Source organism: Colossoma macropomum, unplaced genomic scaffold, assembly GCF_904425465.1.
Source record: "Colossoma macropomum unplaced genomic scaffold, Colossoma_macropomum, whole genome shotgun sequence".
Lineage (NCBI taxonomy): Eukaryota > Metazoa > Chordata > Actinopteri > Characiformes > Serrasalmidae > Colossoma > Colossoma macropomum.
The window spans coordinates 8,614-21,550 of NW_023495926.1; the positions used below are offsets into that span (position 1 = coordinate 8,614).

Genomic DNA, 12,937 nt, shown 5'->3' on the forward strand with positions numbered 1-12,937 from the left:
AGAGCCTCCATTCCGCACTGCTAAACGTCCTCTAGACTCCACAGAAGAAGAGGGTGTTCAGTACGTTGCTGTGAATTTCAGCAGACACACTGCTGCCCCCCAGTGAGTAAATCATGTCATTACATCTGCACTGATTCAGACGAGGTTTAGTTTAACACATTTATCTAGTTCATCTCTTCATGTTCTCAGGTCTCTTTTGGCTGAAGCAGCTGATGATCCATCTCAGACCTACAGCCAGATTCAAAAACAGAAACCTGCAACATAAACAGCAGAACACGTTCACTGTGAGCTCAGTGGACTGAACTTTCAGAGCTGAAGACGCATGAGCTCTGGATCCTGGAGAAAAGCTGAGCTGTTCACTGTAGACCAAACCTGCACATTAAAAAGAAACTCAGCTGACATGAGTTCTGCTTTGATTATAGCTCTGATTCACATTGTAGTTGTACTGCCTGCAGATTTGGAGCCAGAGTCGACGCTTAACACAGAAAATCAACAAGTGTGCAAAAAAAGAACACATCCTCCATGATGTAGCTGAACACTTTGATTTATATTTCAGTTCAGAGCTCAAAGCAATTTAGAAACATTCTATAAATGCAGTTACTAAGTGCTTCATTTATTTTTAGTTTATTTAGCCTACTTGTGCTTTTATTTCATTTTATTTCAGTTTATTGCTCAGTTCATTTTTTTATTAAAAACATTTTATATTTTTTTGTTTGTCTTTTATATGTAGCTCCTAAACTTTAGAACAGTGATACAGACAATAATAGGAGCACAGGTTCCGTAGATGTTTTTAGATTAAAACACATTTGTATAGGCTCTATTTGTTTTGTTATCGGGTCTCATTTTTACTTTTCATTCTTTACTCTGTAAACTCTGTTTACTCTGTTTTTCATTTAAAAAATAATGTTTATCCTGGTATTTTGCTAATACTTGAGATTCTGTAATAAAAATTAAAAAAATGCTATTTAAAGTTTGAGTCAGCAGCAAATTTCATTTTATGCTTTTATTTCTTTTATTTAGTCTTGATTCACAGAAGCTCTTTTATCCTATTTTAAAAGCAGTGCATAGGAGGAGATCTGGGTTGCCATGTTGCAAAAGACAAAATCCACCAAAAAATCTGGGGTTAAATAAAAGCTCTCTTAATGAGTCTGAACTCCTTGCAGAACATTCAAGGACCTATAAATAAGCAGATTCGGTAATGTTACTGTGAATATTTCAGTTGATGTTCACATCTAGTAAACATACAAATAACATTATATTGTTGTTTAAAGTAGTAGTTCCCAAACCTGATGCAAAAAAAGCAAGTTTTTTTGAAGGCTGAAATTGTACAATAATGCTAGAAATGTCTTTTGAGTACTTTTTTGGTAAGAAACAGAGTTAGAAAAAATAAACTTAGACTTAGGAACACATTTTAATTTTTTTCATGTTACCATTCGGGGCTTCTGTAGCAGAGAGATCACAGTTTTGTTCATGCCTTCAAATGGACCTTTTTGCTGATGCATTTGTAAAATGTTAAATATACTGTCCCAAAAACACTCTGAATTTCTCAGGGTAAACTATCTGCTCCGGCCATTGAGAACTCCATTGTTAAAGTTTTTCAGAGGTAGCAACAGTAACCAAGGGGGCGGAACTTAGCAGTAATAAATTCTCCAGACATGCTAATTTGGTCTTATATGGAAATATAAGAAAAAATGTGTTGAAAAAAAAAATCAGCACATTTTGAAGCACTGAATTAATTCTTGTTTAATTAAAAAAAAGCATCTATCTTGATTTAGAGTTTATATATGAAGCTCTAATCTCACCAGTGTAGAAATGTAGAAACAACATATTTATAACAGACACTGATTTCAATATGATCTAATTCTCATCTGGAGGAAGAAAACTAACAATACAGTGATTCTTATGAACGGAGTCTGAAGCTGGCTGAGTGTTAACGTTTCTTTTGTAAAGTCTGGATAAATGTGAGTTTAGCTGTGCAGTTCAGTGAAGATCATCATGAAGAGACTTTGATCACCACCTTTACAAACAGAGACAGTCTACATCAGAAAAAAAACCAAAATCCATGTTTTAATGCATGAATAACTAAACAGTATAAAATACAATAATAATTCTTATTTAAATATATAATTATATTAAAATATTATTATTTTTTAAAATATGTACACATTAAGTGGTGTACTTGTTTAATCAAAATGGTCTAATTGATGACATTGTGCTCTTTTACACTTAACCCCCTTTAACACACAAGTAAATTGACACTGCTACATTGTGTACATTTAAATCAGCTCTACATTATATTTACTTGTTTGTCGGCATTTAGTGGAAACTTTGTGTGTTTATTTGAAATTTGGGCTCAACAGTCCATACAGCCAGATGATTGGCTAATGTCTGTTCTAGAACTGATCCAACATTCTGTGGAATATTGATAACAGCAACCGAGTTCAAACACTCACATCAAACTCTGTTCTGAGTGAGATATTGTGCTGCTGAATCGCTGCTCTTCACAACTTTATTACTGCAACTACATTCATCTGGAAACTTCTACATTCTTCTGGAAGCTCTTCTACACATTCACAAGAATCTACAGAAAATGGTAAATTTGTTACTTTTTCAAGTAGACAAAATAATTTTTTCAAAAACATAAGTCAATGATGAGAGAATGTGCATCAAATCAATGTAAGATGATGTGAAGTGTAAATTGTTGTTTCAGGACAGAGAGAATTGCAGCTCTGGGGGTCCTTATGGACTCAGAAGAAGGACCACCCCCTCAAAGCAACTGAGGGATTACATGCTGGAGGGAGAGGCTACATCTGGGGACACAGGTCGCAGGAGGAAGAAGGCCAAGCTTCAGCGTGTGGCTACAGAGTCCAGAGGTGGGTAGAGGAACCTAACAGTCCCAACAAGTAACTATTTTATATTGTGTCATTCATGTGGAGCTCCACTCTTCCACAGCAGCCCTGGAGCTTTTTTAGACTCTCATCTCCCCAAAATAGCACAGTCTATACTAACATACAGCATAAATACTCCACTGAGATCAGGAGCTTTTCAGTTTTTATCATATATTCATAAACATTTCCTTAATTAGAAGCATTTAATACAGAAATATTCACTTTGTAAATAGCATTTGTTGTTCGCTAGCATAATGTTAATTTCTATTAGTACATGAATGGGATTTTTTATGGGATGTTAGCGCCAAGCTAATGATGATATATCTTCATTTTTCCACACCGGATTTAATATTACTTATGGTAGTGTTGACATGTGAAGCTGGTAAGTCATAGATTTAAAAATATTCTTTACTTTGTATTTTGCAGTTTTACAGTAAAATCTCTCGATAAATATTTAACTTAGAGTCTAATTCTGAATGTTACTGGATTAGCCTGTTAGCCTGTTAGCTATCTGTTGAGCTGGTTGTTAAACCAGATCACATTCTTTTGTAGCATGAATATAGAATGATTTTAGATTCGTATACACACAGTTTAATACTGCAAACATGTGTTAACACATTCTCTAATGTTCTACAGTAAAAACTGATTCTACTAGAAATGACTCATCTGATATTTTCTTATAGGCTATAAGAACCATGTTAGTAGAGATGCTGTCTGTGAAAATGTAGCTCCTCTGAAAGCTTCGTCTGAAGTGCACGTCAGTACATCTGTTAGGACTGTGTTTCATATCAGTGAGTTCATTTAGTGTCGGGAAAAAAACAAACAATGTTATTGTCTTTGTTGCCTGCTGCTTAAAAAACTGACTAAAATATGTAAAAAATTGAGGAACAGCCATAAAAATAAATGATCTGTGCAGCACTAATATTCAGCATCTATCAGCACTGAAGTCTGTTTGGTGCTGTTCTTCTGTTTTTAGACCATTTTGGCCTAAATTAAATGCTAAATCTGGAAAGTGAGAAGTTTGAACAACAACAAAGCAGAACAGATGCTGAACCAACAGAACAGAATGAAACACAAAATGTGAATTAGTAACTTAATATGAATGTCTAAAGTAGAACTGAGTAAAAAAGTAGATCAGTTTCCTCACAAATATACTTGAGTAGAAGTAAAACTGTGACTCACTGAAGTATAAATCAATCAAAAGTTTACTGAGCTACATGTAACTGAGTAAAGATAACTAGTTACTACCCACCTCTGACAGGGACAGAGCGGACAGAGGGAGGAGATGGTGACTGGACTGCAGAAGCCAGCAACCCTGCAGGAACCCAGGAACCCTCCTCCTTCAGAGCAGAGGTACAATCATATCTAATGAAGATCTTTAACACATCAGAAATGCTCAAACACTGCTGATCTAAATCAGTGTTTTCAGTAATATAAAACAGATTTACTGCAGATAAATGAAGTCTTAAAGTCTTTAAAATTATTGTAGATGTAATAACATAATTTAGTCACCAGGTGGCAGCAGTGAGTGTGCTGAAGCTCACAGAAGCTCATTGAACACATACAGATCTAAATCAGAGGGGGTTTGGGGGGCTAACAGTGCAGATCAGCTCTGCTGATTAAACACCACACTGAACATTCCAGTAAAAGAAACATCATCCACCAAATTACACAGAGAAACTTCCTGAAGAGCTTTTCATAGTTATTTTATTTCATTATCTTTAATATCTGAGATATTTATCATTTTCTCCTGAGTCTCAATCGGGTCTTTTACTGTGAGAGTTGAGCTGAGTCTGATCATCATATGCAAAGCAGGTCACAACAATAACATTATAGCAGTGAAATCAGAGAAAGATGTTATTTAGAGACAATAATTCCACTTTCATACTTAATTACACATCCTGAACTCCTGAGATGAGTCTTTTAGTCTTTATGTTTTTATCTGAACAGTCGTGTTTTTGTCTTCAGTTCTTGATAAATGTACACAGAACCTGTAACAGCAGTGATTCACAGGCAGACAGTCTCACTTATGAGGTAAACTGTAGTAACTGATATTTAAGATTTAGGCCTCTTCATGCTTTTTAACATCTAATAAGAGAGCAGAGTAAAGCAGAACTGAACTGATGTCTGTTCTGATATTTCATAAAGCAGCAGCAGATTATCTGAAAATATCCTCTTTACTGCTCACTTTCAGTCAAAGCTTGTCAGTTTCCCTCTCCAGTAATCTGTTCAGAACAGAAATGAGGATCTTTGTCTATGTAAAGCCACCAGGGCCAATATGCGTGGAAATATCTAAATACATTATTACACTTTTGCTTCAAATTTATTGCTGATATCATTACAAAAAATATTTTGTTGTGTATGCCTAAGACCTTAAACCTAAAATCCTTTTCTTTATTCTATGTTTATTATCATATATTTATTGTCAAATCTTTATTTTTATTCATGGTACTCTTGTTGTATTATTGTTTTGCTATCCAGTGATGACCAGAGGAGGATCACTTCCCCTTTTGAGTCTTGATTCCTCTCAGTATTTCTTTTTCTTGCTCTGAGGGAGTTAAAGCTGCTTTATGCAAATGCTTGAAAATAAATTTTGAATTGAATATAATTCTCTTGTACAATTCTTTCAGTGTTTAGTTTTACATTTCACTTAATTCAGTTATGCACTTTTACAGATTACAGACCAACTGAAATGAACATTAGGCACAATCTTTTATCTTGATATAATTGACACATTCTGAATGAGTGGATCTCATTCATGTGTGTGTGTGTGTGTGTGTGTGTGTGTGTGTGTGTTTGTGTGGATGAAGGCCCTTTGCATCAAACTGGGACTCCACTGTTTGATGATGGACCATAAAGCTCCTCCCACTACTGTGAGTGTTCCTGTTCCAGCAAAGCATTATGGAACGTGTAGTTTTGTGTAAGATTAAACTACACATGAGTCTATTATCACAACTGTATTAGTGTATTTAATCTGTATATCTGTCTGCATGTTCAGACTAAAATGGGTAAATGTTAAAACAGTAAATAAATAAATGACAGATATAAAGTGCTGGTAGGGCGGTTGCTAATTTTGACAGACCGCAGAAAAAAGGGAAGGAAAACAGTGTTGATAAAACCCCCACCTTAAACACGTTTACTCATCCCACCCCTTACACACACTCTGTTCTCACACTCTGCACTGTCCACTAAGTTATACAGCTGTGAAAGGTCTTTACAGAAGAAAGTAAGTAGTAAAGATTTTCTCTGATATATAAATATGTTACTGTAACTATGAGTTCCACTATCAGAGTATAACAGTGGACATGGTGAAAAGCCACAAAGTAGACTTTCAATTTCCTCAGTTAGAAAACCAAATGGAGTATCTGATGTTTAGATTGTTACATTAATGTGTTGAACGACACAAAGACATTATTCTGTGTCTTTATTTTACGAAAATGGTGGAATTGAGCTCTGAATGTGGGATGTTATCACTCATCACCCTGCTGTGTATTTCAAGTAGGATTATTCTGCTTCTGCTGAGCAGCTGTGACTATAACAGGAATTATCCTGCTATATTATTCTTTATTAACAAACTTAGAATCTGACTAAAGAGTCGCTACAGCCAAAATGAGAAGGCCATAATGCCAGACGACCACTTGCAGCTGTGTGGAGTTCAGCTCCCAGACACCCTCACCTCTGAAACGCTTACTTCAACGGTGAGAGCATGTGGGAACTGTACTCCACACAGCTGCAAATGGTCGTCTTGTATTATGGCTGGCTTTTGTTTCCCTGCTGGCTCAGGTTCACAACATTGGTGCAGTGTCCCCTCTTCCTGCACCGCCAGCATACCAGTTGCTCCATTGCCACTTGCTCAGGGCCTGCTCAGTACACCATCTCCTCCTCGAGCTACTCTGCTGCATAGCACTGTTACTCATCATGGTGTTTTCTCACTGATGATGAGTTCAAAAGCTACAGTAACAAGTGATTAATAACTGCACTGTTTTAGCTTCTTATAGCTTCTTATATTTTAATGATATATTTTCTCCTTTAATGTTTGTGTTTTAAACTACACAAACCTCCACATAAACTACTTTACACTGTTTTAAAACTGAGTTCTGTTTCTTTAAAGGTTTGTATATTTAATCTACAGATCTTTATCATCAGTGTTTGTGTGTTTTAAATTGAGGTCACTATCTCTGTGTTTGTCGCATAACCAGCCAACTTTACATGCTCTTGCATTTCCTGTAGCAACAGCAGCAGCATTAACACCCCTGCTGGACTGTCCAGCTAAGTTCAGTAAGATGATCGTCAATGTGGGTGACAAGCTGAACATCCGTCTGGACTAAGCAAAAAAAAAAAGTTTTGGTTTCAGGTTGACAGTCGACCAAACTTAACAGGTTTAATCAGCTTGATCCGGTCAAACTGTTTTTTTTTTTCAGACATTCAGCTGTTTTTTGACATTTTCACAGTATGATATTCTAATAAAACAAATACCACGGTTTCCCAACATTTCAACACAGCGTGATGAAAATTAAAAGAAAAAAGGAAACGTTTTACCCGTTTATGGGGAATCTGACATCTGTTGAGACATGTTTATGTCATGATTTTGCCAGTATTATGTAGCAAAGTTCAAGTAGCTTTACTGAAAAAATATTAAAGAATTTCATATGAAAATGAAAACTATTTACATTTTAACATCAGCGTTGTTACTAAACGATAGTTTAGAACTATTTCTTCATCATTTGAACATAATATTTTCACGTTATTTTCATTTTTTGTCTCTCTCTGTATGTGTACAAAATGATCAATAAGTAAAAATTAAAAAATAGATTTAAACATCTACCACATTTAAAGAGTTTCTATAAATCATAAACTCTATTATTTCATGTTTTTCTGAGATATTTGTAGGCCCCTGTGTTGAGTGCGGGGAGAACAGAATCCTGTATTTTTGAGAATAACTCACCTCAGTGGTATTGTGTTGTCAGTATGAGCTAAAACAGAGAGTATCTGTGTGAGTGAACGTGTTCACACTGAGTTAGAGTAACTGCAGTGTGCAGTGCAGCAGAGTCAGTCATGCAGCAGGAGTTGTTGTTTTGTTTATTAATGGTCAGCATTGCTGTGTTTGCCATTGTGTGATAATGAAGAGGCAGAAATGCATTTTAAATGATGTTTTGAAAAAGTATCTGATCACACTGAATACTGTGAAACTGTAACACTGTAACAACAAACCCCCACTCACAACTGAACTTGTGCTCCTGTGTGTGTGTGTGTGTGTGTGTGTGTGTGTGTTTCAGGAGTTCAGGCTCAGCACAGTGTAACTCTCTCCTCTCAGAGTCTCTGTGCTGTTAGTGGATCTACAGTGATAATCCAGCATGCAGAAAAACTACAGACTGAAAAAAGAAAAATAAAGAGCATCAATTAAAAACAAAGAGAAAAATACAGAGAAATGATCATCACACGTAAATATGTTTGTGTTCTTGAATAAAGGAAGAGACTGTAATCTGAAAGAGGGAGGTGCATTAACACGTTTTCCGGGTCTCTGCTGCTCATTACAGCTTGTAAGTGTGAGGAGAGCAGTGAGTCTCTTACCTCTCAGAGCTACAGTGACTCTGCTTAGTCATTAACTTTAGTCAGGATTCATTCCTTCATACTTTCCTAGTAAATGTTTGCCTTATCCAGTATTCTGTTATCTTCTAGACCTGCTGCCATGACTTCCCCAACATCAGGAAATATAACAGCAGCAGTGACCCTCATATTACTGACAGGTAAACTTTTACACTTTATATCCATTTGTGTGAACATAAAGCTGTAGATGCAAACTCTTTTACATGTCCTGTTTTTTCTGAACATTTTATAAACATGAATAGTTTGAGGCAGCGGTAGATCAGCGCTATTCAGATCCAAGTTCTGTGGGTGTGTTTGAGCAGGGAAATTACCAAATTGCTGGACACTGACCCTCCAGGACTGGAATGAAAAAACACACAAAAGCTTCAGTAGCAAGTGATTCGTAACTTTACCATTTTCTAACCTGTTAAAGCTTCTTATATTTAAATGATATATTTTCTCCTTTAATGTTTGTGTTTTAAACTAAACAGATTTCCACATAAACTACTTTAAACTACTGTTTTAAAACTGAGTTCTGTTTCTTTAAAGCTTTGTATATTTAGTCTACGGAGCTTCATTATCAGTGCTTGTTTTTGTGTTTTAAATTGTTTTAAACTGTGGTCAGTTTGTGGTCAGAAGCTGTTGTGATTGTGTGTTTAAAAACAGGCTAAAATCACACAGTGTATGTCTGGCGGGAATCTGCCAAAGTGGAATGTTTAAAGTGACGATCGACTGTCATGGAGTCAGTAACACTTCTCTGTTATCAGAGCCTCATTCACTGCGTTTTAAGTCACACGGTATCAGCTGGTATTGGAATCAAAATTCAGATCACAGACACTCTAATCTAACAATTTATGAAAGGATATCTAAGCTGACAGCTGTCTTTAAAGTCTGTATAAGCAAATAATTACAAAAAAATAGGAGGTGGCAGGTAAATTTAGGATCAAAACAAGGCCAAATTCACAAAGATATAAAAAGGCTCTAAGTATTTACATGACATGCCTTGTTTTCCTGGAACAAAAGGGGCACAGAACAGTGTGGCTAAGCGGACAGTCACACATATGTATGAAGATGACAAGCTAGATGATGATAGGAATGTTTCAGAAAGTGATTTGCTTCTCTGCAAAATGAGATACAGGAAAAGCCAGAATAATTAAGCTCCGAAACACAATGAGCCTCATTCACCAGTATCTTCTTAAGGTTTTTCTTAAATGTGTTCTTGAAAAAGGTCCAAAGAAAAAGTCTTCGCCAGATTTATGACGGTTTCTTAAACCACAGAACTGTTAGCCCCTTTGTGCTCTTGAGTGTGTGCAGATTCTGTTCTTACCTAAGAACAAATCCCAATAAAGAAAACATTAGTGAATGTCAGAATCTTCGTAAAAACTGCTAAAGTGAATTTTAAAAAGAAATTTCTTCTTAAGAACAGTTGGTGAATGAGGCCCATTATTATTGTAACAGACATGCAATGTTCTGATCTGGAATAGTTGTTCAGACAAACACTATCTAAAATCCATATGAGGATGATGTGGTCAGCATGGTCTTTTTTCAGACATCTTTGGTTGCAAATGTTGTTAATAGATGGAACTGCATTAATAAATGGGGCTTTTTTCATACTAATCAAAGTCTGTCTATGACCCCAGCTGCATGGTGCTGCCTACCTGGAGGACAACCCCTCTGGCACAGTGAGCTAGACTATTAGAAAGGTGGACAGTAAAAGGCAAAGTTAAAGACGAAGGATGGAAGTTGGCTGTTCATGATAAATTCAAAGCAACATTAGGTCAGTTTCCATCACTCACTGAGCCTGTATTGTGTTTAAAGTAAGCAAATAAAAAGAGTTTTACTTCAAGAAAAAGGCTGCTTCATTTTGACTAATTCACTCTTTATTTTTTCTTTTAGTCCAGCCCAGAAAATGGCCGCCTTCAGCCTCAGCAGGTTGCGCTTTCAGAGCTGCTTCATATTATTGCTGTCTGTAACCTTCATTGTGTCTGTCACTATCTTTGTGTTTGGCATCCGCTCTGAGTCGTCCACAGTGTGGTTCAGCAACTTCGCCAAGTTAATCACATTTCAAAAAGTCAGAAATCACACACTAATAAATATGACCTCTTTCACAAGACACAACAATACAGTCTTCCAACAGACGTCTGATGAAAAACACACAGCAGTAACTACAGTGAGCAGACATAACGTGACAGACACACTCAGTATGGAGTCCATGACAACTGTTCCAGTGAAAGAAGCATCATCCATCCGTTACCATGAAGCGTATCCACACAACTACCGCTTCATCATAGACGAGCCCCATAAGTGTGAACAAGAGAACCCATTTCTAGTCCTCGTGGTCCCAGTGGCTCCACACAAACTGGAGGCTCGCAACGCCATCCGGAGCACATGGGGTAATGAGAGCGTGGTCCAAAACAAAACCATCACGGTGATCTTCTCGCTGGGTCTGCCTGGGAACGAGGCTGAGAAACAACAGGAGGAACTAAGGCTGGAAAGCCAGCAGTACCATGACCTCGTCCAGAGCGACTTCATGGACTCGTACCGCAACTTGACGATAAAGACCATGGTAATCATGGACTGGCTGGCCACACACTGCCCACAGGCATCCTACGCTATGAAGATCGACTCTGACATGTTCTTGAATCTGGAGAACTTGATGAACTTGTTACTGAGACCTGATACTCCTAAAGAAAACTACATGACGGGAAAGGTTATGTGGAACATACCGGTCATCCGGGACAAGAACTCCAAGTGGTACGTGCCAATGGAATTATATGCTGAAGACTACTACCCAACATACCTGCTGGGGATGGGTTATGTCTTCTCCAATGACCTTTCAAAGAAGATTGCTGAGGTTTCGAAAGAAATAAAGCCATTTAACATAGAGGATGCATACGTGGGTGCCTGTCTGGAACGAATGGGTATTTCACCTTCAACTCCTCCCAATCCCTCCCAGTTTAAGGACTATTTTAGGGGTAAGTATAAACGAGAAGAGTTTGCCAGTGTGATCACCACCATCCTTAACTCCCCACAGCAGCTGATCACATTCTGGCAGGACCTAAAAAGGCCTACATGAAGGACTTGGAGGGAAAAGACCCAAACGGATGATATTTGGGATGTGATTGCCTGACATTTTCTTACAATGCTTTTGTGTTAACTGTATGGAAAACTCCTCTATTTTCTCCCAGTTTAATCAGAAAAATGCTGCTTGCAGAAGTATTCAGTCCCCTCAGACTAGTACTTGACAGAACCACCTTCTGCTGCAATAACAGTTTCTCACCAACTTCTGTATTTTTGAGTCAGAACAATGCAAATCTATGGGGGAGAAATGTGACAGGTTAGACTATTAGTACAGGGCCCTTTGATTGAGACAGAAGGAAACCCTGCTGCTCTCCCACAGCTTGTCTGTCATGTTATGTTCCAGGACCTAAACGTGACTCAAGACCAGTGGGAAGCTCTGTCAGCATTGCTACGATACGCCTGACAGCGGCACGAGATTTACAAAATGGCAAACTCCGAGCAGAAAACTCACACAAACTATATACGTTGTCAGAGAACTTGTAGAGAGGAGAATTGCCACTCTAATGTTTTCTGGGTTTCGCAAACTCTAGAGGGCGCTCCAGTGCAAGTCCAAAATGGGTTAAGATCAGTTAATATGGGTTAAGATGGTCCAAAATGGGTTAAGATGGAGCATTTGAGCAAAATCATAGTTTATAAATGCTTGAACATTTTTAATATAAAAGAATACATTAATTTCCTGAACACTGAACAGCAAATAACATTATTATATTCATTTATATATTATATTTTATATTTATTGTTACAATTTTGAGCGCTTTGAACTCAAGTTATAGGACTTTAAATCGGTGCCTCGTGTACGTCCATGACATTTGTGTGCGTAAAAACAGCCAATAAGCCGCTCCGCTCGCAACCAATCAGCACTCATTTAGCAGTAATGTTAGCGTTCTGCTGCCCAAAACCCGTTTGCTGTAGAAAAAAGAAAATATATAGGTAAGTTTTCTTTGCTTTTTTTAGTGAAATACGTCCTTCTACTGTCTAAACTTAAATGATAGTTCTGGGCAAGTGATTAGAAACTATTTTAACTATTAGTTTTTAGCGGTTGAGCTTCTTTCACACCCATTCATTGAGGACTTGTTCGCAGACGCCCTCTGGCATTTTGCAGTCATGTTTTTGATATAACGGGGGAAATAGGAAGTGGCCAGGCTCCTCATAAACCGGCTGTGACATTACATCAAAGTGTGTATATGTTGTAATTCAGGGGTTAAACCAGCGGCTCCACCTCAAGTTGTACAGCCCCGGTTTGCTGATTGTAACTCGTACAGTAGATAGAGATTAGATAAAGCTAATGTTAGCTTCTTATTCTTTTTTTCCCGTTCCACCTTAAATGATGTAGCACTTACATTCAGATGCCTGTTCGGTTGCTAGCATGTAAATGTGGCTCT

The 12,937-nt window shown here is 37.4% G+C and overlaps 1 protein-coding gene across 1 annotated transcript; it reads left to right on the forward strand.

Annotated features, from left to right (window-relative positions):
- Nucleotides 1-8,438: 8,438 nt before the first annotated feature.
- Nucleotides 8,439-12,889, forward strand: LOC118803583 (beta-1,3-galactosyltransferase 2-like). The gene is made up of 3 exons (XM_036564063.1): nt 8,439-8,446; nt 8,568-8,635; nt 10,371-12,889. The coding sequence occupies exon 3, from the start codon at nt 10,384-10,386 to the stop codon at nt 11,548-11,550; it is 1,167 nt and encodes a 388-aa protein (XP_036419956.1). The 5' UTR covers nt 8,439-8,446; nt 8,568-8,635; nt 10,371-10,383; the 3' UTR covers nt 11,551-12,889.
- Nucleotides 12,890-12,937: the final 48 nt, after the last annotated feature.

Coding starts and splice junctions, on each gene's coding strand:
- LOC118803583 (XM_036564063.1), top strand. CDS start 10,384: ATGGCCGCCTTCAGCCTCAGCAGGTTGCGCTTTCAGAGCTGCTTCATA.